General features: G+C 46.0%; 2 protein-coding genes across 3 annotated transcripts in view; one reads left to right on the top strand and one right to left on the bottom strand.

The window, feature by feature from the left end:
* Window positions 1–19,703, bottom strand: part of NR5A2 (nuclear receptor subfamily 5 group A member 2) — a 77,898-nt gene extending 58,195 nt beyond the window's left edge. Inside the window, exons 1-4 of one of the 2 annotated variants that reach the window (XM_085232233.1) lie at window positions 19,472–19,703; window positions 17,295–17,413; window positions 15,922–16,063; window positions 12,715–13,361 (exon numbers count right to left, since the gene is read on the bottom strand). In XM_085232233.1, coding sequence (XP_085088359.1) covers window positions 12,715–13,361; window positions 15,922–16,063; window positions 17,295–17,413; window positions 19,472–19,553 — 990 coding nt within the window. In that variant the 5' untranslated portion in view covers window positions 19,554–19,703. Of the gene's footprint in view, window positions 1–12,714; window positions 13,362–15,921; window positions 16,064–17,294; window positions 17,414–17,915; window positions 18,061–19,471 lie in introns of those variants that run through there. The other variant, XM_085232234.1, reaches the window with a different exon arrangement.
* Window positions 19,634–22,671, top strand: LOC146543700 (uncharacterized; the record flags this gene model as incomplete). The annotated part of the gene is made up of 1 exon (XM_085231821.1): window positions 19,634–22,671. A coding segment is annotated over one exon (993 nt), but the record flags the coding sequence as incomplete, so codon positions are not given.
* Window positions 22,672–22,944: the final 273 nt, after the last annotated feature.

The following is a 22,944-nucleotide window of genomic DNA, read 5'->3' as shown; positions in this document are numbered from 1 at the left end:
AGATAACACAACATCTGTATTGATTCATATTTTACAAAGAGACATGCTGCAGAATCAGAGTATCAGTCTTTTGGAATAAAGTCTAATCAGATGGATTTTTTTAGAAAAATCTTGAAGTCATTTTTCAAGCTGTGTAGTGTATAGGAAGCTCCCCAGCTGTTTTCTACATTCAGGACATCTCTGCTGGGTGCAGACAAAAGAAGTCTAGTGCACTGTTTCTCTTCCACTCCCCGTAACCTAACGAACCTAACGGTATGTCTGGTATGGACATTTAATTTTGCTTATTTCATAAAATAAAAAAAAAAAAAAACAACAAGACAACTGTTGCAGTATCCCAAGCACGATAATGAAATGAGAAATACAACTGTAGCTAGATCAGCCTAAATCCCATCCTAATCCTAAATCATTTTGGCACTTGCCACCATCTAGTTGATGAAAAACTCATTTAATCCTTGAATATATATAAAAATGCACATAAGCAGGGACATGCACAACATTTAGTGTGCTACTTACACATGTGCTACGCATTATCTGACTGGCTAATTTCATTCAGTCTTATCATATGCTGACTTTGAACATTTTGTATAGAGTTCACTCTCTCATGCAAAATGATCTGAACGGATAGTGTTCCACTATTAAAGTATATCTCAATTCACTCAATCTAAAATCATGAAAAATTTGAACTATGGTTGGGACTTAAAGCCAAGTCATTGCAGTAGTTAAAAAGAAATGTACATCTGAAAATCATTTCATTGACAAAAGCCTGACATAGATCATTAAACTACTCTGTTGCAGTACACAGCGGCAGTAAATACAGTAAACAGAAGTTATTGTTAAAGGAAGATTACTGTGAAGTGTTACTACATGCTTTTGTAAAAATAAGGCAGTTGCTTGATTTTACAGTGCTAAAATGTTTTGCTCTTGAGTCCTATGATTACACACACCTTTTCCTTTGTTATATATCTCTAAAAGAAGCCTGGCAGAGATACAGTAGTCAGCATCTATATCCAAGTTCTGCCACTGATTTCAGTGAACTCCAATTTAGATCCCAGATGTCTTCATTTTTGAAAATACCTGGAGCATTACTTTTTGATGTAAAATATAGGTGATATATCCAAGGGTTCTGGTACTCAGATCTTTAGCTCTCATTGAGACTCCTACTGAATATATTCATTTGTATTTAGGCCTGATTTCATTTATGCTTTCTGCATCCAGTTTTTGCTTTTTTTCAGATATATTTGATGTATCCCTGTAAAATTAATATTTAATTTAAAGTGCACCTAGCCTAATCCATTGTCTTTTACAGTAAGTATGATCTAGTGCATCTTTTTTTGTAATATTCATGAAATTTGGAAATCAAGGCTAGGCATCATATGTTACTCTAATAGAGGATTTTTCTCATTGAAAAGTTTCATCGGTTCTGAATGACCAAATGGCCTACTAGAATTTCTAGGGCATAAAGAAACTACTTACAAATGTTACTACGTGTATAAAATATTATATTAATATAATCAATTGTAACCTTTATAAATAAACATTCTCAGACACGCACACAACATCCAGTTTACCCAGTGCAGTGCGCTTTTAATGTAACTACATAATGAAAATCAAGTACTTTGTAAGACTAGAAGGTTACAGCACCTTTGTTCTGAAGAAGTGAAGTTGATTCTTGTTTTTTGTATATAATTTCTTTTGCCCCAGTGAAAAAGCCTTAAATTATTTGGTTGACATACTATGCGGGTGCTCCAAGTCCAACTAATTGTATTTTTGAGTCCTTAGGCCTCCCTGAATCAGTCATATAAAACAAAAGAAAACAAGAAACTATTTCACATTTTAAAGTAATAATAGTAATTGGGGGCATGAATCATTCCTTACATTCTTTTCCAGCTACAAACAATTTCTGTTGGGACAAGTGCCATATAGTATCGACAGTGACAACAAATTGTATTGTCCGGTGAACATCTGTTTCCGACTCCCACACTGATACTGCAGGTTGGCTACTTCTGAGTTAGTCTTCACAGGCTGCCCAACCTCAGAGGAACTGGAAATTACTGGTACGTTCAACTTTTATTATTGGAACACAGGAAAACTTTATCATCATGCTGGGAAGTCCTGTATCTTTTGAAATATTGTAAAGAGGGTTATGTTAGCACAGAAAGCCATATGTAATAGTTTTTACGGAGGAGAAAAGTGGCTCCTGTGTTCATTGTGTCCCTCAGTACATGCAGATATGCAGGTCTGAGATCAAAATGTCAGACATTTATTTTTAATAACACAAGCAGCAGGGAAAAAATAAATTAAAAAAAAAAGGACCAGATTCTGTCAGTCTTTCTCAATATGTAGTATTGTGTCCCATATAAAGTATCTCTGAAGGCCAAAGCACAGTTGCTAAGGGCAGAGCAGACTGGGGTTTAGTGTGGGTTGCACAATCCAGCCCTGGGGAATGGTGGTCTCAAAGAAAGAACGGATCTGTTCTGATTTATGTTTGTTGCACCAATGTACTATGAAAGCATCCTATAGAGAAAGACCGTGTTAGACAGCTAAAACTATAACTGTTAAACAAACACAGACCTAAGCAACGTTTTCAACACTGAAAGGAGTTTGTTAGAATGATCAATGTCATTTTCTTCTGTTCTTAGTTATGCCACCATTTATTATTAGGTCTGGAGTAAAAGGTAAAGTCCTGTTTGGCTGGGACAGAGGAAAAATGAAGTTATATTCTGTTTGGGCAGTATGTGCCAGTTTGATAATGCTCAAGCACCTGATCAGTAAATACACAAGCTGGTGTTGGGGTAAGCTGCTAAAAGCTATTCTCTTCTACTGAAAAAGAGGGAGAGAGAAACTCCACTGAAACTGATACTAATTAGAGTGGCCAGCATGCAAAGGAATCAAAGGCAAAACATGCAGAGCTCCCACTGAAGTCAGGAGGAAAAGAGTACGCCTTAAAGGAGAGGCATGTGAATGAAAGGCAAATGCTGTTCAATGTTGGCAAATGAGCTAGCCATGTAAACACTGCCTCTGAGGCATGGCACTTCCCGCTGCAAATACTCCCAATGACAGTTCAGTCTTAGGAGGGAGCGTTGTCCTGCACTAGCAGAATAAGCACCTATCTCAGCAAGGACAGATCAAAATAAAATAATTGTCACATGCACATTTCTACTAAAGAGTTATTATTCTTGTTGCTGTTCTTGATACTTTGTATTTTAAACAAGGACCCTTGTTTTCTAAGTACTGCATCACAAAGATTGTTTTCTGATGTTTCTCCTTTTAGCAGTTTTGGATTTCTCAAAGCATAGTAAGTCTGGGCAGAAACTTAGTAATGGGGCCAATATTCAAAACATTGTTGGGAGAGTCAGAGTCTCAGCCTCAAAGGCAGAAGATTGTCTAACCTTGCTTTTCACGTGTGACATCAGTGCATATGTACCTCTCAAAACAATAGTCCAGTAGTATTTGTGAGTAGCTCTCTTTCTGTCTTGTTTTCTCCATATGAAGGCAGGAAGAACATCAGTGACTGCACACTAGTTACAGAAGAAGCTGATACTATTGTAGACCTGGTGACCTGGGCATGAGCTGCAGCATTAGTTTTGGCTTCCACTTGCACACCAGATAATTGGTTTTGGTGATTTTCACTGAGCTACAGGACTAGCAAGATGGAGTGGAGGCTGCAGGCCTGCCTGACCTACCCACTCTGGGCCTTCTCCTCAAAGATTTCCACCTTTTCCTGAAAGGCTGTGCAAGGAGTTGAAGAGAGTGTTGGTGAAGCACACTGAGTGTTGGTGAACTGCTGCGCACACGGTAGATCCGTGCAGCCTATGGCCACAAATAGCCCCAGTTACTGCTGCCCATGTACTGACTGTGCTGCTAACATAATTCCCAGCAAGGAGAAAGGAAAAGAAGAGCCAATAAATAACAATTTCGGAATAACGCATAGCAAATGAAACTTAAACACTTGAGCCAGGCAGCTCTACAGAAGAAAACAGGAAACTGGCAGATGCTGTGCGAGAAACTGGAAATGCGCTATTCAAGATCTTAACTTGCACTTCTTACTTGGACACAGTTCTCATCAGCATCACTGAAGTTTTCTTCCAGTAAACAAACAAAACCAGACCCATGAGCAGAACCTGACTTAACACTGAACATCACCATATGCAAGACTGACTTCTTCAGCTCTCTGTTTAGGAGCAGCTGTAGGTGCATGTTTATTTCCTCATACAGGGAATTCTTGCCACTGCACAGAGAGGTTCCCAGTGCTCTGTTGCTCCTACAGATGTTTCCCCCAAAACTTTTAAGAGGGATGAGATGGAATAGTGGGTGACCAGACAGACACCCCTGGTGTTCCTCCAAGGGGCTGCAATGAGTTGGTTCAGGGACAGAGAGCCATGACTCAGCACCACCAGCCACTGCTCATTGCTCAGGATGAATGACAGGAGTGCAGTAAGTGTTCCCCAGTAAATACTGAATGGTATCCAGATGGAAAAAACAGAAGGTGCTGACTGTAACACCAGAGTAAGGACACAACTCTTCGTCACATCCAGTGTCACTTAGTTGGGACGATGTTTCCTGTATTCAGCAAACATGCCGGTAAAAGAATTTCCTTGGCATAGAGACAACATGGAAATGTCCTTTTAAAAATCAGTTAATACCAACAGAACTCATGAGCTAGCTGGAACCATTTCCTATGCTATGGAAAGAACACTTGAATAAGGCTAACCAAGACATTTCACCCTCCTCACCTCCCCCCTCCCCATCTATTTCTGGATGTCTTCTTTTGTTCACCCTTTGCTAATTATAGAGGCCTTGCTTAGGTTATATTTATAGCCTTAAAAGAGTTGCCTGACTTTTAGAACACTTTATTCATGTATATTTCCTGTGTTTATTGTTGCCTTCACTAATTTTTTAAATTAAATTTACTTGATCCAAGATTTTATTTAGCAACAAATATCAAAGTAACTTCTCTTTCAACAGATGAAGAGCTGTATTTAGATGCAAAAAAAGCATTTTTCTATTTCTGAATTTCTGAAAAAACGATTTTAGTTTCTTTCCATTTCCGAGCGATGAGTATGATGGGTAATTCCAGAACTGGACAAAACAAATTTTCTTTCTTTGCATTTTTTTTTACTAGTTTATATCCATAAATGTATATATATACATAAATGTATATATATGTGCATATACGTATATCTATATATATCTGTATCTATAGATATAGATACACAGACATATAAAAAACTATAACGGTTGCTTTAATGCTTGAGGTGTTCCCATAACAGTGTTGTACATCAGCCCAGCCTGCACCTGCAGCCCAGAACTACCAGTTACAGAGGTGGAAAAAAGCTACTGAAGATGTCCATGTGAAATTGTAGCTTCGTTTTCCTACTGGAACCTTTCTTTTCTCTCTTGAGTTCTCCTTCTTACACCTGCCCTTTCATTTGTTCTGGAACTGCTCTGCAGACATGCCTGTAGCATTGCTGCATGTAGCAGCAACTTTTATTTGCTGCTCAATCCAGCAAATAAAGACTGCGGCGCCCTGCGGCTGGCCAGGGCGAGCAGCGGCTGCCAGCCCCGCACGTGGCGAGCGGCTCGCTCCCTGCTGCCCGTTCTGGCGGGAGGAGCGCGGCCTGCAGCCTGAGGCGCGCGCGAAGTGAGCGGTCTGCAGCCTGCAGCCTGCGGAGCGCGGGAAGAGCGCGCGGCTTGCAACCTGCTGCCTGAGGTGCGCGGGAAGAAATGAGCGGCTTGAGGCGTTCGGGGATAACCGCTGTGTGTAAACGCTTTTGCTTCACGTCGCTTCTAGAATGCGGGTAAGATAGCACGTAAGCACGATGTGTCGTGATTTAGCGAGCGTTAGCTGACTAAAGCTGCCGTCTGTCAGCGTGCCGAAATGCCTGGAAGGTTGGTGAAGATGGCGGTGCTCTCTTTCAGCTTGCTTTTAACTGACTCTTCCAGCAGCGTCACCTCAGCGCACGGCGGTGCTGCACATGTTTAGTGCGGCGCCCGCGGGTTGGGCGCTTTGTCGCCAGGGTCAGAGCAGAGCGTCGCTGCTCGTCGGTTGTCCCCCGAAACGCCCTTCTTGTTTTAATGGATTGAGGGAATGCTGCTATGTATTAGGCGCTTTCCTCTTGCACCAAAACTCGCTCTTTGTTGAGGATTTTTTTGCACCTTTGCCTACAGGTGGGGGGAAAGTAAGCAACTGAATCTTGTTTGCAGAGCACGGAATTGGCCTTTGTTTCCATTTACATGTAGTCTGGCTCAGATTCGGATGCTTTTAATCTGAGGCAATGAAATGGAGTAAGCTGTGACTGCTTGGTCGGTGTCCGAAACAAAGCAGTGCATGGCTGTACGTGGGGTACCATTTACAGAGATCAAAAGTTCTTGTTAGCACGGGCTGGGCAAAGTCTGGGAGCTGAGAAACAGTGGGTTGGGAAGCTTTAGTGCTGTCTGCTGCTTGGTGTCACTGCTTCCATCTGAAGCTTTGCTTTATAAGAATTTTTAAAACAGAAATGGAAAAGATTTAAGTCCTCCGCTGTGTTCCCGTGCCTATAAAGCTGTAGAATGCATTTAATGCTCTGAATTGTTTTTTTTCAGATGTGCTTGTACATTGCTGCCATGTGGCTGTACCTGTTGTTTCATTAAGCTGTGGCTATTCAGATCTCTTAATTTTTCCTTCGTAAATCATACTTTCCTCTGCTTTTTTCTCAGCATTTTCCAGCCCTAGAGCTGGGTGCATTAGGTGTGCATTAGTATGAAACCTGTTGGCTCCACAGTGCTGCATGTGCAAAAGTGACCATCACTGATCTGAAACAGCTTTTCTCTATATATGGAAGTATAAATTATCATGAATTTATACTATAGAGCTTTGACAGGGTTGGTAGGAAGTCTGAGTGACTTCATTATTGCTAACAGAAGAATATCCTTATATCTAAACAGCCCAGATATATTTATAAAGGCAGACTTTCACTGTGCTTGGGAACTATCCCATGTGAACAGAAACCGGTGCTGTACAAAAGCACTGTATTAGAATGATATGAGTGTCATACAAAGGCACTGGACCTGCATGAGACAATTTCCACAGAGCTAAGAGCCATGATCTTCCTACATAAGACTTAGTGCCTGCTTCTAAGAAATGCTGTAATTTATAAGGGGAGGGGAGGGTTATTTCTGTGGCAGGAACTTCCAAGTTCTGCAAGCCATCGTGATATGCAAGTTCTGAACAGCAGTGCTGGTAGTGCTTTTTTTTTCATACTGCCCTATAAGAGTGCATTTGGTATTGCACTGGATAGTCTGGCACTGCTGTCAGTTGTCTTGTGCTTCTAATCGTGATCCTGCTCTTTTGAAGGAAAAAACTGAACTCTGATGTTAAACTTCCATTTTGTATAACACAAATGGCACCAAATTGCAGATGGATATGCAAGTGTGGCTCCTCCTGCCAAGGCTGCAGTGGGAGATTCAGGCTATCAAGCACGAGTGGCTGCAGCTGCAGACCTCCCTGTGTCCATACTACAGCCTGCATCTATGCTTGCTATAAGCATTAGGATGCTCAGTTTTTTCTATCTAGTAATAAGTGGCAAAATATTGCATAGTGGCTGTTTGTGGCAATGGAAGAAAGCTTGTGGCAGTGAACTACAGTGGGAAAATACACTTGCCTGCTAGAAGTGACAGGCTTTCAAATGACAGGCACCCACATGAAGCACAGTTGCTTTGTCTCAGCTTGATGCTGATCATCCGCCATTGGATGGGAAAGTGACTAACTGCAGAGTGCTGAGTTCAGCCTGCTGCTATCAAAGGTGACAGCAGCATATGGCAAAGTAGACAGCTTTGGCATGAATGAGCATAGGAGAATGTTGTCATCTTCTTACCCTTAGAAAAGGCGCCAGAGGCTTGGAAATGAACAAGCAGTTTAGGAGGGCTACCAAACAACACCCCTGCGTGCCGGAATACTGCGTTTAGGCTTTGTTGAGAAGAAGCCAAAAAGATCATCACGTGGACTTCTAACAGAGTGGTCCCTACAAGTTTCAGTGGGGCGGCAAGTATAATTCCACACTTCATTAAGCCTGGGTTTTCTGGTGAGGCTCCTTTACATTGCAGTCATTTCACTATTTCTTTCCACATGATCTCAGAAAAATGAATTATTTCTTGCTATGAAACATACTTAGTTAAATCAAATTAACGTTTCTAATGCAAATAACTTGTTGGGTCAGTAAGATGCATACTTTCCCACTTCCCCCAACATTTAGAAAGTTCGAGAAACGGTGACTTTTTCCAGATCCCAGTATGTTTAAACCAGCCCAAAAATCAATAACTGCGTATGACACCACGCTCTGTAGTCAGACTACCGATACTAAGGGAAATCCTCAACCTCAGTTTCTCACTGCTTCCCTGACTTAAAGAATCCTGTGGCAGTTTTATTTCATCAGCTACGTAGTTACATTTCCTGCCCTGATAAATGCATGCTACAAAGTCCAAAAGCACTTCAAGTTATCAAATTGCCTTTGATTACTTAAGTCTAAATAATATTTCAACCTTTTATCAAGCTGAAGAAAAACTTTTACGGTATTCCACTACTGATATTTTTTTTCTAAAGAATAAAATTTCCCTCATCTCTATTAATTTGGTTTAATAATTCACTTTCTGTACCTTAGCTCATTATTTTTCTGTGCACTTCTTGATATTTGATTTCATGGAGATTGAAGTTTGAAATTAACCACGATGTATTGAATATTATTATTACTCTATTTATCTAGATGTATTTGATGTGACAAGTAAGAGGGACTCCAGTGCTTCTGTTGACCCAATTCACACTAAGTTTGCACTATTTTAAGAGATAATTTGAAACTCTGCTAATATAGTTGCGTTTTTGAGAAACACTTAATACAAAACTATGCATCTGTTTGCTTATTAGCTGCCAAAACATCTGTATTGCCATCTTACAGCAGAAGTCCTACAGACAGGCCCTTTGCAGAAATGTGGTTAAAGCATTGTTTCTTTGAAAGGCGCATTTACAGCTAATGGACAGATGAGTACTTACTGTCCCAGAGCTGGTGCTCTGACATCAGTGAATGGCCTAAGTGAGTGAATTGGCACCACATCAGTGAATTGGCAAACTCAGTGAGTGGTTTTAGGATGAACTTCTGCAACATGAAGTATGCTGGCTCTTCCTGCAATCATTCACTAATTGGGCTTGTGCTCACATAGTACTTTGACCTGTGACATCCCCACTAAAATAAGCAAATAAGTCAAGGTAGTATTTTTATGTGAGTCACAGGTTCTTTAGTGCCTTTTTTATAACTATCAACGTTTAGTGAATTTTCTGATCCTCAACCATGTGAAAGTGTCCTGAGGACTGTTCTCCAGTGCAGACTCTGTTTTCTTCTGCCTCAAGTGGAAACTGCTTGCTTTTATGGTTTGAAGAGTACTTTGGAAGTAGTTGTTGAATTTTCCCTGCTGTGAGCTGATGAGGAAAGACCAGTCCCCTGGAACTGTCTGCATCCTTTCTTGGGGCCAGATAACCTTTGGACTCTAGAAACTCTTGCAATATTTTCTTTTTAGCTTTGTACAGAGACCTTTCACATGACTCAGACAGCTGGCTACAAATCTAGCATCCCTGGGGCATTCCTGAGTTTTCATAGCTGAGGATAAGATGGATATATCTTACTTTTATATTTACTAAGCTTTCAGCAACTCCAGAATAGCAAGCAAAGGTCTTCCTCACTGTTAGTGTTATCATTGTACTTGGAGGTTTTCTGTGTTCATATTTCATCTATACAGAAACATTTCTTTTGATGTAATGTCAAACCACTTTTCTAATGTAATTACTAATTAAAGAGCATCCTTACTCCACAAGACAGGTGCGTATTTGAGATTTTAGCAGATGTTGAAATGCAAGTTATTAGACTGCAGCTTGCTGCTTTGGCTCTTACTCTGGCATTGTTACTCATTCCAATTAGTTTGCTTCATTAATGCTTCCATTAACTTCTGATACCCAGTATGAAGATGGAAGGTTCTGCACTTTAACAAGTATGATCTTTACATTACATACTTGTAGAATTCATATAAGGGTAGTACCAAACAGTTTCATTATTTGAAGCTGTTAAAATTTTAGTCTTAGATCTGCTAATGCACTTGTATATCTTATTTGAAATGCATCTGATGGTTTGGTTTTCATGTAGAAAAGCCAGAATAATAGGAAAATTATATATTTTCCTATTTATATATATATATAAATACTTCAAGCAAATATATATTTCTCAGTGTAGGTAGGAAACAAGTTAACTGTTTTGAAAATCTATTTGAATCTTCCTCATAATTACCTTTTCCTTCCTTCTGCATTTAAAATCTCTGTCATATCCTTAAGTCTTTTTTTTACTCCCCACAGGTACCCATGTTCTCCAGAGCAACCTGGAGCAAATAGCTGTTGCTACGCTGATTGGAAGGAGCTGACAACATAGATGGACAGAAAGGTCAGGAAAAAATTCAAGTTCTAATTTTCTCAGCTGCAAAGAGTTAGTGCTACCTGGTACTGTTAACAGTGTGGTGTCTGATCTAAATGTGCTGGTAAAACCTCAGGCTGAAAAGTTGGAAGTTCTTAGCGTTGTTGTAACCTAGTTCCTAAATGATGGACTTCTGAGTATGTTGGTACTGTTCTGGAATGCTGTACAGTTTAGCAGATATTGTCCAATTAAGAAAAATGAGCAGGGTATGTCACAGGATACAAAGCTAACTGGAGGTCCTACGATACCGATGGCACAAATACTGAGAAGAAGCCATTGCCTCTGATAGATGTACCAAAGCCTGTATGCTGTGAGTTTCTAGAACTCTAGTACTTATGCATTGCAGGAGATCTGTGTGTATATGCTTGTATGCACATACTGCGAGAGTTAGGAGCAATTGATCAGCACTTTCATGAAACAAATTTCTGCACCTTTTATATCCAAAATAGTAAGCGTGCATTAATTGAAGAGTATCAACCAGCCTGAGGTTAGAAACGAAGACCATCTCTAAGACTGTTCCCAGCACAACATGTTGAATGCCTATAAAATCTGCCTACAGAGTAAGCAACAGAACCATGAAAAGTAAAAATTGCTCAAATATCTTTTCATATAATCACCTTAATCATAATTGTAATTTTATGGCAGATTGTGATAACTTAAAAATCCTCACGCTGAATAATATCTTCTGCAAATCTCAGTAATTTTTTAAAATGATTACTCCAACCTTAAGAACTTAATGGGTTCAAAGTTCCCAGTTCCTGACTTTAGGACACAATCTCTTGGAAATGTATTCCATTTGTCATTCTAATCTGAACATTATTTAAAATGAGAAGCATGGCTTACTAAAAAATTATAAACAACATATGGCAAACAAAGATGTGACAGTTTTTAGTCCTTTTTAATCCATTTTCTTTCCTCCCCCGAGTAACTTCCTCCCTTTTTTCTCTTAATTTAGGCTGAGTTTATGATAGTTCCTTCAATCATTGTCATGAAAATGTCTGAGAACAAGTGGAGTTGTATATTCAACATATGCACCTCACTTTTCTTGCAGTTATGGACTTTATTTCTTCTGTCTGAATCATTAAGGCTATGATAGAAATGCTGTTGTGGCAAGCATCCTGACTGCAGATCTTTAATGGGCTCTCCCCTCTGTGCTCTTGATGTAGGTAGATTCAGTTCTCAACTTACATAGTTATTGTTTTATTTGGATATTTTGTTACTTTTCTTTTGCTCAACAATCAAGAAGTTAAGGGTCAGAAAACTTTTTACAGAGTTCAGCAGCAAATAGTTATGGCAAAAACATCTCTGTGTTGCAGGAAATTCAGTTAACTGGCAGTATAATAGGGAAATTCGGACCTAATATAAGTTTCTCATCTTGTGTTTGTTTATTTGTTTGTTTTTTGAGACGAAAGGTGTTTTATTCATTTCAGAGCTAACTTCTAGGTTGAGAGGGTGTGGCTGATACCACATTTCTGGCTTATGATTTCTGTGTCAGACCTGGCTACAACAAACAAAATTGCCTTAAGTGACATCTTACAAATGTATAGGGAGAAATTTCTGTCCACCAGAGAGCTGTGCATAAGGATTGGGTGTACTGAGGAGTCCAACCGCCTGGTGTTCATAAAGAAGAGCCTAAAGGTAATTGAACATGATGTGGATTACAGGAGTCCCCATTGTATCAGTAGTGATAAGAACCAATTGAATCCTGGAGATACTTTCTTCCTCCTTGCTATCTGTTACGTGTATCCTGCTTACAACTTAACCTTCATGGTTAGCTACACGTATACATACAAAACAATAGCCTTGTGAGAAAGTTAATATTCCAATATGCTCTTAAGTAGGGAGTGAGCATAGATGGGCAGAGATAAGGTTACTGTGTTACTTGAGGTAATAAGATAATTATGTAAATGAACGCAGAATGGTAACAGACATTCTTCAACTCTGAGTACAAGGCAGAGAGAGGCTGAAAGGGCAGGAGGAAAATTTGTGCTGTTCCTATGGAGTTAAATAACTATTAGGATAAACAGTAAAATAGAGAAGAGTAAAACTGAAATTGGCTTATTGCAGACTAAGATGAAGACGGGTGCAAATTTCTTACCATAACAGCTTGCTTACTTAAAGCCAGATAAATTAAAGGTGCTCGGGGAAACAGTTAACCATGCTTTCTTGTTCAAAGTACAGCATTAAAAATCATCTTTCTTAAATAAAACAATGTGAAATTGTTACCTACCTTAAGTTCTCTAAAAAAGATGCTACTCCTAGCCCACTCGACGATGGAGAATAGGGTTTGGTCAGCCATTTTACACATGAGCCCAAATGTGTTGAGCTTCTCGTGTTTGCTTCTGTTGGCTTGCTCTTGCTGCAGATATGCCATGATCTTAGCTTGGACTTGCGGTTCGTCTGGCTCACATTTCAGGAGTTCCAATATCAGATGCGGAATACTTGCTGGTGAGCTTGTTTGATAACCATCCATGTATGAGTAGCCCATTATTGACTCTGGCGAGCTAGTGTAAGGGTCGGGGTACTCGGACTTGATAGCACGGCTTGGGAAGTGGCCATATGTTTGGTAACCTTGCAAGCTGCCGTGGGGTGGCATCGTCATACTAATTGGAGAGGTTACAAAGGGGCTTCTGTCATAGTCTGTGGGAGGCAAGGCAGTATGGTTCAGAGGTAGGCCTTTGGAGGCAGAATGGATGTTCTGGATCGCAGAGGATATTGTCAGGTCGGTTGGCATAGCTTGGATCACCTGAGTCATGGCTTCCAGTTTAAGTCCATTTGCTCGGATGAGAGCTTTCTTCTGCTGCTTCAGCGCCCTGTCTCTCTTGTACATCGGTCCAAACTTGTTTCTGCCGCCGCGCATTCGGTCAGCTCGCACGGCTGTCAGGGAGAGGAAGAAGTAAATCATAACGAGAACTGGAAATGGACATTCCATAATGAAACGTACATTAGGGCAGGGCATAAATGTAGACGTGTAACTCCTTCATTTATTTCATTTTTTTCAAATTCAAAGTAGTACTTACTCCTAAAGAAAGAGTTACAGTGATTAAGACGCGGGGACAGACACAGTGGTTGGCTACAGGAATTTCACACCTGCTATAGGATCACGTGCAGATCTTACCATATATTTGGTTTATGTCAAGTTGCTACGTCATTAAGAAACAAGGGCTGATGTCCAGAATATGTCTGAGACATAGCCAGTAGACCACAGTGCCTCATTATGGTCATTCCATTAAAACATCTGAAACAGAAATTGTGAAATGTTCAGTAGTCACAAAGGAGAGAATGTCTTTTTTCCTGGAAGGAATTACTTCCTTTGGAAGATTCCGTTCAGGCTGGTGTGTGACTTTAAGAAATTGCTAGCTATCTGAACAGCTCTACAGAAATGTTCAGCTGCAGTTGGAACGCGCAGAGAAAAGCTGCCAGCCTGCTGCCTTCCACAGAGAAGGAGGAAGTGACACAAACTGTTGGCGCTGTTTTGGCTTGTAATATGTCTGGAATTAAAAATAATTAAAACAAATCCACGTCAACAGCTGCCTTGGGAGTCATGCTGGTGGTCTGTCACAGCAGTGGCTGTCACCGTGCTGTATGTGTAATGGAATAGAGAGGAGCTCTCGCCAAGCCCACCTCGCCCAACGGCAGTTACACTGAGAGAGGGACCTTTGACAACTGGGTGACATGTGGACACTGCTGAGATTGCTGGAGGTTAAGTTCTTGAGCTTTTTATCTTAGGGATTAGTAGAACATTAAAAATTTATTCTGGATGCTGGATACGCATAATACTGTGCATTATCATAAGGACTTTAACGTTTAACGATTCTTTATTTTTTTAGTGCACGGTAATTTATGAACAAGACTTTAAGGCTATATATATATATCACCATCAGGGAAATACACCCGTAAATGTCACAGGTATTTACAGTTACGGAAGCACGTGTTGTTAACAGTTCTCTAACGAGAAGAAAAGAAGTTGTATGGGTGTACAGCGAAGGGAGTTGGAGTACACTTCTAAAGCACCTTTAAAATTATGTACACCTTACTTATGTTTGCAGTCAAAATTTCCTAATAATGCTGTTGAATGTTGGTTTTGAGTGAAATGTAGAAAACTTAATTAAATCACAGTGCTGCCGAATGTAACTTTAACTTTAAATCTGCATACACAGTATCCTTCCAGGTATCCAGAATTAACAGCTACGTGGCAAATTCTATTAGCAAATGCTCTTGGTGTAACTTCTACAGAAATTAGGGTGCATTGCATGCAATCACAGAAGCACAAAAATTGGACATGTATCATTGCCCACAATTGAGAGGAGGTAAAAGTAGTTTATGCAATTTATCCTTGTTCTCTGCCAGCAAGGAGAAAATGACTCCCAACGTCTGGTTATTTTACTGCTTGAATTTGGATGCGTGTGCAGGGTTTGGGATGTGTAGTGCAGCATCAGTGGTAGCTGAGGCTGCAGGCAGACAGAACAGTGCTGAATTCATCAGATTGCAGAGGGCTGATTATTCTGTTGATCTTCAGTCATAGCAGAAGTTTTCCTCTGCCAAACTCAGGTGATTGGGGCTTGTCCTTTATGGCTCCCTTAATGGTTTGTTGTATCCCCTGTTGGTCTGATTCTTCCTTGTTAGGTGTCTCAAGTAAATGCCATTTCAGCACAGGAGAAGAATAAGGAATTTAGAAGGATGTGCTTGCTTAAGTAGAAATGCTGTTTGCTTTGAAATCTCAGTTTATTGTATTTATCAACGTTAAAATCAATTTGAGTCTCACATTTGAATCTCAGTGACATTTTTGCATTCTCTTTTCTCAAAGGATATCATATCCTCTTCATTCCTCTCTGTACAGGACAGAGCCAAATGAAGTAAAAAAGTATACTTCGAAGTCCTTATTCTTCCATTGATGATAACATCTTAGGTGTAGCACCATGAAAAATACAGGACATAACTTCAGAAGTTTTTGGTCCTTAATCCCGAAAGCAAGTCGCTGTATGAAAGGACTTGTATATTCTGTCTCTCTTTTTGTGCCATATTATCAGAAGATAATACTATATATAAGGAAGCTAGATAAAATAGAAATAAGATCACATCACTCTAACAAAGAATTTCTAAAACCTAGATGCCTCTTACATATTTAGTGTAATCTAAATTAAATCCTTTTGTAAAGCTGCAGAACTAATTTCCATAGTATTTAGAGCCCTTCATTTGCAAGCTTGGAAGTACTGAAATATCCAGGTACGTACATACATGAAAATGGAGTGTATGGTTTTGGCAGATTTTCAGAGATGTACCATTTACTTGTTGTTATAGGAAGCCTCAGTCTCATTGAACATAAGCCACCTTTTACTACAACTTTAAAAACATGCTTATAGCATAATGTTGATAAACCAGTGTTTATCATAACGTGTACTGCTGCTGGTGATGTGAGCAGGGCTGGGGCTCTTACCTTCTAGTTTCATTCCAACACTGAGGCATTTTTGAAATCGGCAGTAAGGGCATCGCTTCCTCTGGGTTTTGTCAATCTGGCAGTTCTGGTTTTCTATACACGTGTACCTCTTGTTATTCTGCACCGTCCGCTTAAAGAATCCCTGCGTGGCAAATAGGAAAGTCAGCCCTTTTGCTCAAATGGTGTGTTTCAGCATTTCATTGCACAGAAAGCATTGTAACATATTCGTCAGACTCTTCTTGCACAGTTCTACAGTTGGTTTTAAATGAAAGTGAGACGTATCCAGGAAAGAAGCATCAGACCCTACAGGAGCTTCTCTTGAGCTTGGGCTCTGCCCTCTAGACTTGCATCAAAGCTTAGCAAGAGGCTGTAGGCAGTGTGAAGGAGAGGCTGGGCAGCTCCTTCTGCATGACTTAATTGTAAAATAAGTGTTCCCTTCAAAGCAGTTCTCTGTAAAATAAGTAGGAACACTGTGGCAAAGATAAAAACAAGCAGAATACCTCTGGTGAACATGTATCCCAGTGGTGCGTGCTAAAGGCATAAGTGCTTGTTATTCAATTCTCATTGATTTTGTTTTAATGAAAATATAATGTGCCAAGTTAGTTTTGCGGTGCAACTAAGTGTTTTAAATTGCTTTGTTCAAGCCGTGGAGCTTCTTACAGTGCATTACTTAGAGGGCTGTAAAGAACTTTGCAAATTTTTACCTGACAAATTGATCACGCCATAAATTCATGTATATTTAAACTTGAGTGTAACAAAACCGTGCAGATAAATTAATTCAGAAGTAGTTAAAGGTGGTTACCTTTACAAAAATGTTATTCTCAAAATAAGGAACAATTGAAAACAAGTCATACGTTTGTAGCTTTGTGTGAGGTGAGCTCCGGCAGTGTCTGGTTGCTGTAAGAACAGCCAAGTCACCACCGTCACAGAAATGTGCTGTGTGGCACCGAGGGATGGGAAATCGTACAGCTGCTTGAGACTGTGAAAGTGAGCTGTGCTGAGGAGACTGACTTTGTCCTCCGGGAAAAGAAATAGCCTAAGCATACGTAAATCAACAGAGATCGATATTTGGGACAGTTAGGAATAAAAGTTACGCTGTAACTACATCACTTTACAACAGCAAAATGTTTTAAAGTAATACTAAAGTTACGATGGGAAACGGCCCACGTTGTTTCTTCCCTTTTGTGCAAATGAGCTCTCTCAAAGAGACTTCTAATCCTACAGCGTTTTGGTGCTTATTTTTTCATGAGAATCTAGCAAGAAACACATTAGAAATAAGCCCAACTATTAACTGCCTTAGTTTGTCTTTTTTTGATTATATTTGAAAGTTTTTTTGCTGTACTTCTGTTTGTATGAAGCAGTGAGTACAGAACCTTGCAGCTCTCGCAGGTGAGCAGCCCGTAGTGGTACCCCGACACTTTATCTCCGCACACCGGACACAGCTCCTCCAGGTCTTCGTCGTAAGAGTAATTCACCATTTTAAACTGAGACACTGGGAAGAGGAGAAATAGCACATTCTATTAGGATTTACGTTAATAACTCGCCTCTTTTCTGCAACTGTTCTTATCTAGAGGAACAGTTCTCTTTAAAGTACAGCAGAAAGTACTACAGAAAGTTCGATGTTTCAGAGTACGGCTGGCACTGCAGTGTGCAACTTTTGCCCAGCAGCAAATCTGTGTGGCACTGAGCAGGTGAAGCCAAACCCCTCGGCTCCTCACGCTTAGTTCTCAGTGTTTATGTTCATGGAGTGCTCTTAACTCAGCGCCTAGCTGAGGGAATCACCAGCTAAACGAGTTCGTTTAAATCCGAGAGTGATCGGGAACGGGCTTTAAGAAAGTGCAATGGAAAGATGAAGCGTCACCGCCGTATTTAAAGTGACTCGGTTCGTTTCCTTTAAAGTTTTCTTTCAACATCAGCCTGCAAATATTTACTTAGCCTAGGCTTGTGTCTTACAGCCCAGCACTTTTGTGCCGCGTTGCAGTCAAGTTACTTACTTGCTAAGCAGGAGCTCGTGGGCTCGGGGCGACCGCCGCCCCCCGCTCCGCTCCGCTCCGCAGCCCGGTCCCGAGCCGCAGCGGGAGCGCTGCCCGCAGCTCCGGCGTGCCGCAGCCGGGCACGGCGTCGCGCTCAGCCTTGGCGCTGCCGCCCGGCCCCGGTGGTGCGGGCGAGAAGCGGGTCTCGGCTCGGCACCGGCGTCCCTGGGGGTCGGGGGCCGCGCGCCTGGCGTTCGGGCCGCTCGGGGAAGGGGCCGGGGAGCCGCCCGGTGGGCGCACGCCGGGCTGAAGGCGGGCGCGGAGCGCGGTCGCTCGAGTCGGGCTCCCTCCGAAGAGCCCGCTCGGCCGCTCCGGCGGACGATTCACGGAAAGCGAGCCCGTCCGGAGCGGCGCCGCCGATTTCCCTCCCTGGACCTCGGGTCGGCGGCAGCGGAGGGTTCCCGAGCGGTCGCGGGAGGCGCCGGGCGCGCAGCAGAGGCGCTCGGGACGTCGCCTCCTTCCCGGTAACTCCGCGGCTGCCGCGTGTCGCGGTCGGCGGAGCGACCGGAGCCCGCCCGAAGCGCCCCGGGGGGAGCCCGGCTGGGGGCCGCGGGAGCTGCGCGCCGGGGCATGAACCCGCCGGCACGCGGCCGGGGCAGCGGCTCTGGGGCGGTCTCGGCACGGCCGGAGTCACCGCCTGCCAGCGGCGTGGGGCGGACGCGGGGCGGCGGCGGACGGGGGAGGAGAAAAGCCCGGCCCTCCCCTCCGCTGCCGCGGCCGCTGCTCCGGGACCCGGCGCTGGGACCGAGTGCTCTCCTCGCAGGAAAAAAAAAAAAAAAAAAAAAAAAAAAAAAAACTACGAGTGGGAAAGCAGGGGTTTTCCGAGCGCTTGGCGGGGAGCCTCCTCTGCGGGAGAAGAAAGGGGCGGGCGGGCCGCCCGCGGCACCTCCGAGCCCCCGGCCCAACCTGTCCCTACTTCCCCGCGGGCTCCCGGGAGGACGGGTACGGCTTCCGAAGAGCCGCGGGGCAGGACCCGCCGCTCGGAGCAGGCAGGGGGCGGAGCGGGCAGCGCCCGTTCACGGGGCCGCGGGAACCGATCCGTCGCGGCGGCCCTCCTCGCAGCCCCCGGCCCGGCCCGGCCAGCCGAGGCGCTTCCAGTTCGTGCGTCCCGCCGTCGCCCGCGGGGGGACCCGGAACGGTGCGCGCACGCCGGGACCGGGCGAAGTTTCGCCCCGCGGCCGCTGCCACCTGTGCCGTCCCCTCGGGCCCCGGGCTTGGCACGCGGGCTTTCTCCGGGACTTTCCCGCGCGGCTCCTCCGCCGTAAACTTGGCGATAGTTTCGGGCGGAGCGGGGATGGGACGATCGTGCCGGTGTCCCTGAGCGGCGGCCAGCGGGCTTCTGCAGCCCGGCGTGAGGCTCCCGACCACCGCGGCCGGTGCCGGAGTCGCGAAGGCGCGAGTTCGGCGGAGCTCGCGGGCGGCAGCCCTAAACTTTTTTGGCAGGACGCGGGGGCGGTTTGCGGGGGTGAGGAGCCGAGCGTGTGCGGAGGGGGAGCGCCGTGCAATTCCCCCCTTACCTTGCATGTTTTCTGGCATCTGCCCCTGTTCCCCATTCGACCGGGCGAGTCCCAGGGCCTCCGTCTCCACTTTGGGCAGCATGACAGGGCGGCTGCGGGCCGGGCTGGGGGCTCCGTGTCCGTCCGCGGCACCGGCACCTGGACACGGCAGCACAGATTTAGCGGGACCGCGGGGCGCTCGGCGGCCGACGCCTGTTCTTCCTCCTCCTCCTCTTCCCTCCCTCCGCTCGCACCGGCCCTTGCCCCGCTGCAGCGGGAGCACCGAGCGGCCCCGGCCGCCGGGAAGCGCCGCCGGGTGCCCGCGGCCGGGAGAGCCGCGGAGCGGTTGTCGGTCTGCAGGCGGCGGGGGCGGGGGCGGAGAGGAGAGGAGGAGGAGGAAGACCAGGGGGTGTCGGAGAGGAAGGAGCGACCCCGGGAGCCCGCAGCAGCTCCGCCCGGGGCTCAGCGCGGCGGCAGCCCGGCGCCCCGATCCATGCGGAGAGGCGCAGTGCACGGGAGCGCTCTGCCGCCGCCGGTGCCGCTGGACAGGGTTCCCACCCCCGGTCCCCTCCTCCCTTCCTCCCTCCTCCTCCTCCTCCCCCTTTCCCCCGCCACAAGTGCGGAGGTGCCGAGCCGGGACCTCTCGCCCCGGACCCGTGGGGAGGCGCTCCCGGAGCCGGGGGCCGCGGGGGGCTTCGGCGAAGGGGGGCACCGACACGGCTCTCGCAGCCAATACGGCGGAGGAGAAGCGAGCGACACCCCCGCGCACACACGCGCGCACACACGCTCGCACAGCCTAATCGCCCCCCGCCCGCTTCTTGGCCGGGCTGCGGGACCGGGGCCGCAGCCGAACCCGTCTGCCCCAGAGCAGCCCGACGGCCTTTGGCCCGCCGCGCACCCCGCTGCAGCTCCCCTCTGCCTCCCGCGGGACCCCCGGCGCTCGCCTGTCCTCCTGCGGGGGGGGGGGCGGGCAGCGGGAACCTCGGCGTCTGGGGAACCCCGGCCCTCGGGACCCGCTGCCGCCTCTCTGCCCCAGAACCTGAACGTAGTGTGCGGGAGCTCGCCTATCTATTTTGGCTCTTTGCGTCTCCTTTCCCTAAAACTTCTTGCGAAATCTATCGGTGCCGGTTGCATCGTTTGCACAAAATCCGATGCTCTGGCCGAGCCATCGCTTGAGCAAGAGCTTCCCTTTCCCTGCTCACGGTGCGGCGAGCAGCACTGCTCTCCGCGTTATCCTAGATAACTCGTTTCTCTCCAGCGGGCGTCTCAGCGGGAGTCGGGCGGCCCTGCAGCGCGAAGCAGCCCCGCACAGCTGCGCTGGAGCCGGGGGTCCACCCGCCCGCTGCCCCGCCCGTCCCGGCCGCTCTGTGAGCACCGCGGGCTCCGGCCGCCCCCACCGGGCGGTGTGGGCTGAGCGCTATTGTCACCTCTGCGAGCATCCGAGACCCCTCGCCCGTGCTGCTCTGAGAGTTCAGTCACTGTTCTATATATTAGAGGCTGAAAATACTCAGCGCTGAAAATTGCTTCCGATTGAAAGTGAGGCACGGAACTGTCCGCGGCGCTGGGACCGCTTTTCCCATCGGCTGGGACAGATTGCAGAGCAGCAGACCCGTGTTGGAACTTACAGCCGCTTGTGATGAACGAGAGGGAGTGGGGCTGGAGTGCGTTGCGTGTGCCATTTTCTCCACTGCTCGAACTTTTCTCACTCACCGACGGCGAGAGCTTTGCTCAACTGAGTGCAGACCCCGAATCTACACAGCCAGAGAGCTCTGTCTGTCTTTCCCGCTCTGCGAAGGGTGTTAAGCGTTGTGGGGCTGGACCCAGCGCGCAGTGAGGCTCAGAGCTTACGGGCTCTTTACGTTTTGCCATTCCCCTTCGGCACGTAGCCGGGCAGGGAAGTTTTGGTCTATGTCATCGTGTTATTTCTCAAGCTGTAACTTCACACCTTAGCGGTTCTCCTGCAGCGTGATGCAGATGTGCGACGAGCAGCGGGGCGCCAGCGCGGTGCTCTGCAGGGCGGCCGAGAGCCCCCGAGGTAGTGTGCCCGTGCCCCGGTAGGAGTGGGCCGGGCCGAGACCGTGCGGCCGCCGGGGAGCTTCTCCCCCCGGCCCCAGTCACAAACGAGCCCTCGGGACGGCGTCGCCGTGCGGCGTCACCCGGGCAGGCTCCCGACTGCTGCCCGACTCTGGCCGGGGCTGAGCGCAGCTCCGCTCCTTCGGCCGCCCACCCCGGGGCTCGTGGCTCGAAGCCCTGCGCTCGGGCCGGGGGCCGCCCTCTGCGGCGAGGCCGCGGCTTGGGACCCGGCGAGAGGGAGATCCGCCGAGCCGTCGGGGAACCGCCGCTCCCTCCCTTCTCGGTCACACCGCCCGGCGAAGTCCCGCCGAGGCACCCCGTGCCGCTGCTCTCGTGAGTTCTGCTCCGAGAAAAGCACCCGCGTTTTGGGCGAAAGCTGGGGCAGAGAGCCCCGCGGCCCGGCCGAAATGCCCGCACCCCGGGCCCGGCCCTAGCAGCGATCCTCAGGAGCTCCGGTCTCGCTCGTGGGCTCTGCATCATTCTGCCGGGCAGGGATTGGGCAAGCACAGTGCTGCAGTCTTGCTCTGCCAGCCATTGCTACAGATGGACATACTTTGGAGAGCTTATTACACATCCACGTTTCTCCAAAGTAACAGTTTAGGGCAGTACACATTATAAATGATACCTGGTCTCTTGTGGCTATGTTTAATTTAACATGGAGTCCTAGCACTCACGATTGCCTTGAGCAACCTTAATTACCCTTTCTTCTAATCTCTTCTCCATTCCTTACCAAGTTCTCCAAACTTTTTTTTTTTAAACGTGATTTCTCTCCTGAGTTTGCCTGCCTTGTTCTGACTTTGCCTGAAGGTCTTGATTGACGCGTGTAATTATAATTATAAAAGATGATGGCTCGGGGAGCCTCCAGCAGCCTTGATTAGTACAAGGAGCAAGACCTGGAATATTTTATACTTCCCTATTTAAATGTATGTTCATTTACATTAAAAAAAACCACGCAGACTGATTTTCAACTGTTTGAAACTTCTTTCACCTCTCTGTTAGAAAGCAGAGGGTTCTGTGCAGTGATACTTCAAGCTCCAATTTCTTATGGCTTCAAAGGGGCCGCAGAACTGGGGCTGATTTTGCATACACAGAGACATCCCCATCCCCGAGGATCTGCTCGAGAGCAGCAGGTAGCGCTCCCTGCCACCGCTGCGGGGGAAAGTGGCCCAAAGAAGGTTGGGCAAGCTGTAGTGAGAGGGAACCTCGGGGATGGGGGAGGTGTCTGAGACAAACTCTGCAGGAACAAAAGAAAAAAAGAAATGAAAGACTGAAGTTTTCTCTTGAGAAGTCTAAGTGCAAAGTCAATGAAGAGGACTTATAAGGAAGTATTTAAGAAGGAAAGAAGTCCTCATCCGTTCTCTGCCCTCCCCCATCCTTTTTTTCGAGTATCACATTTTTAGCCCCAGAGTGAATCTCAAGGA

Source organism: Meleagris gallopavo, chromosome 10 (assembly GCF_905368555.1).
Source record: "Meleagris gallopavo chromosome 10, MGAL_WU_HG_1.1, whole genome shotgun sequence".
NCBI lineage: Eukaryota > Metazoa > Chordata > Aves > Galliformes > Phasianidae > Meleagris > Meleagris gallopavo.
The sequence above is the reverse complement of the archived record's forward strand: the minus strand, read 5'-3'. Positions and strand labels throughout refer to the sequence as shown.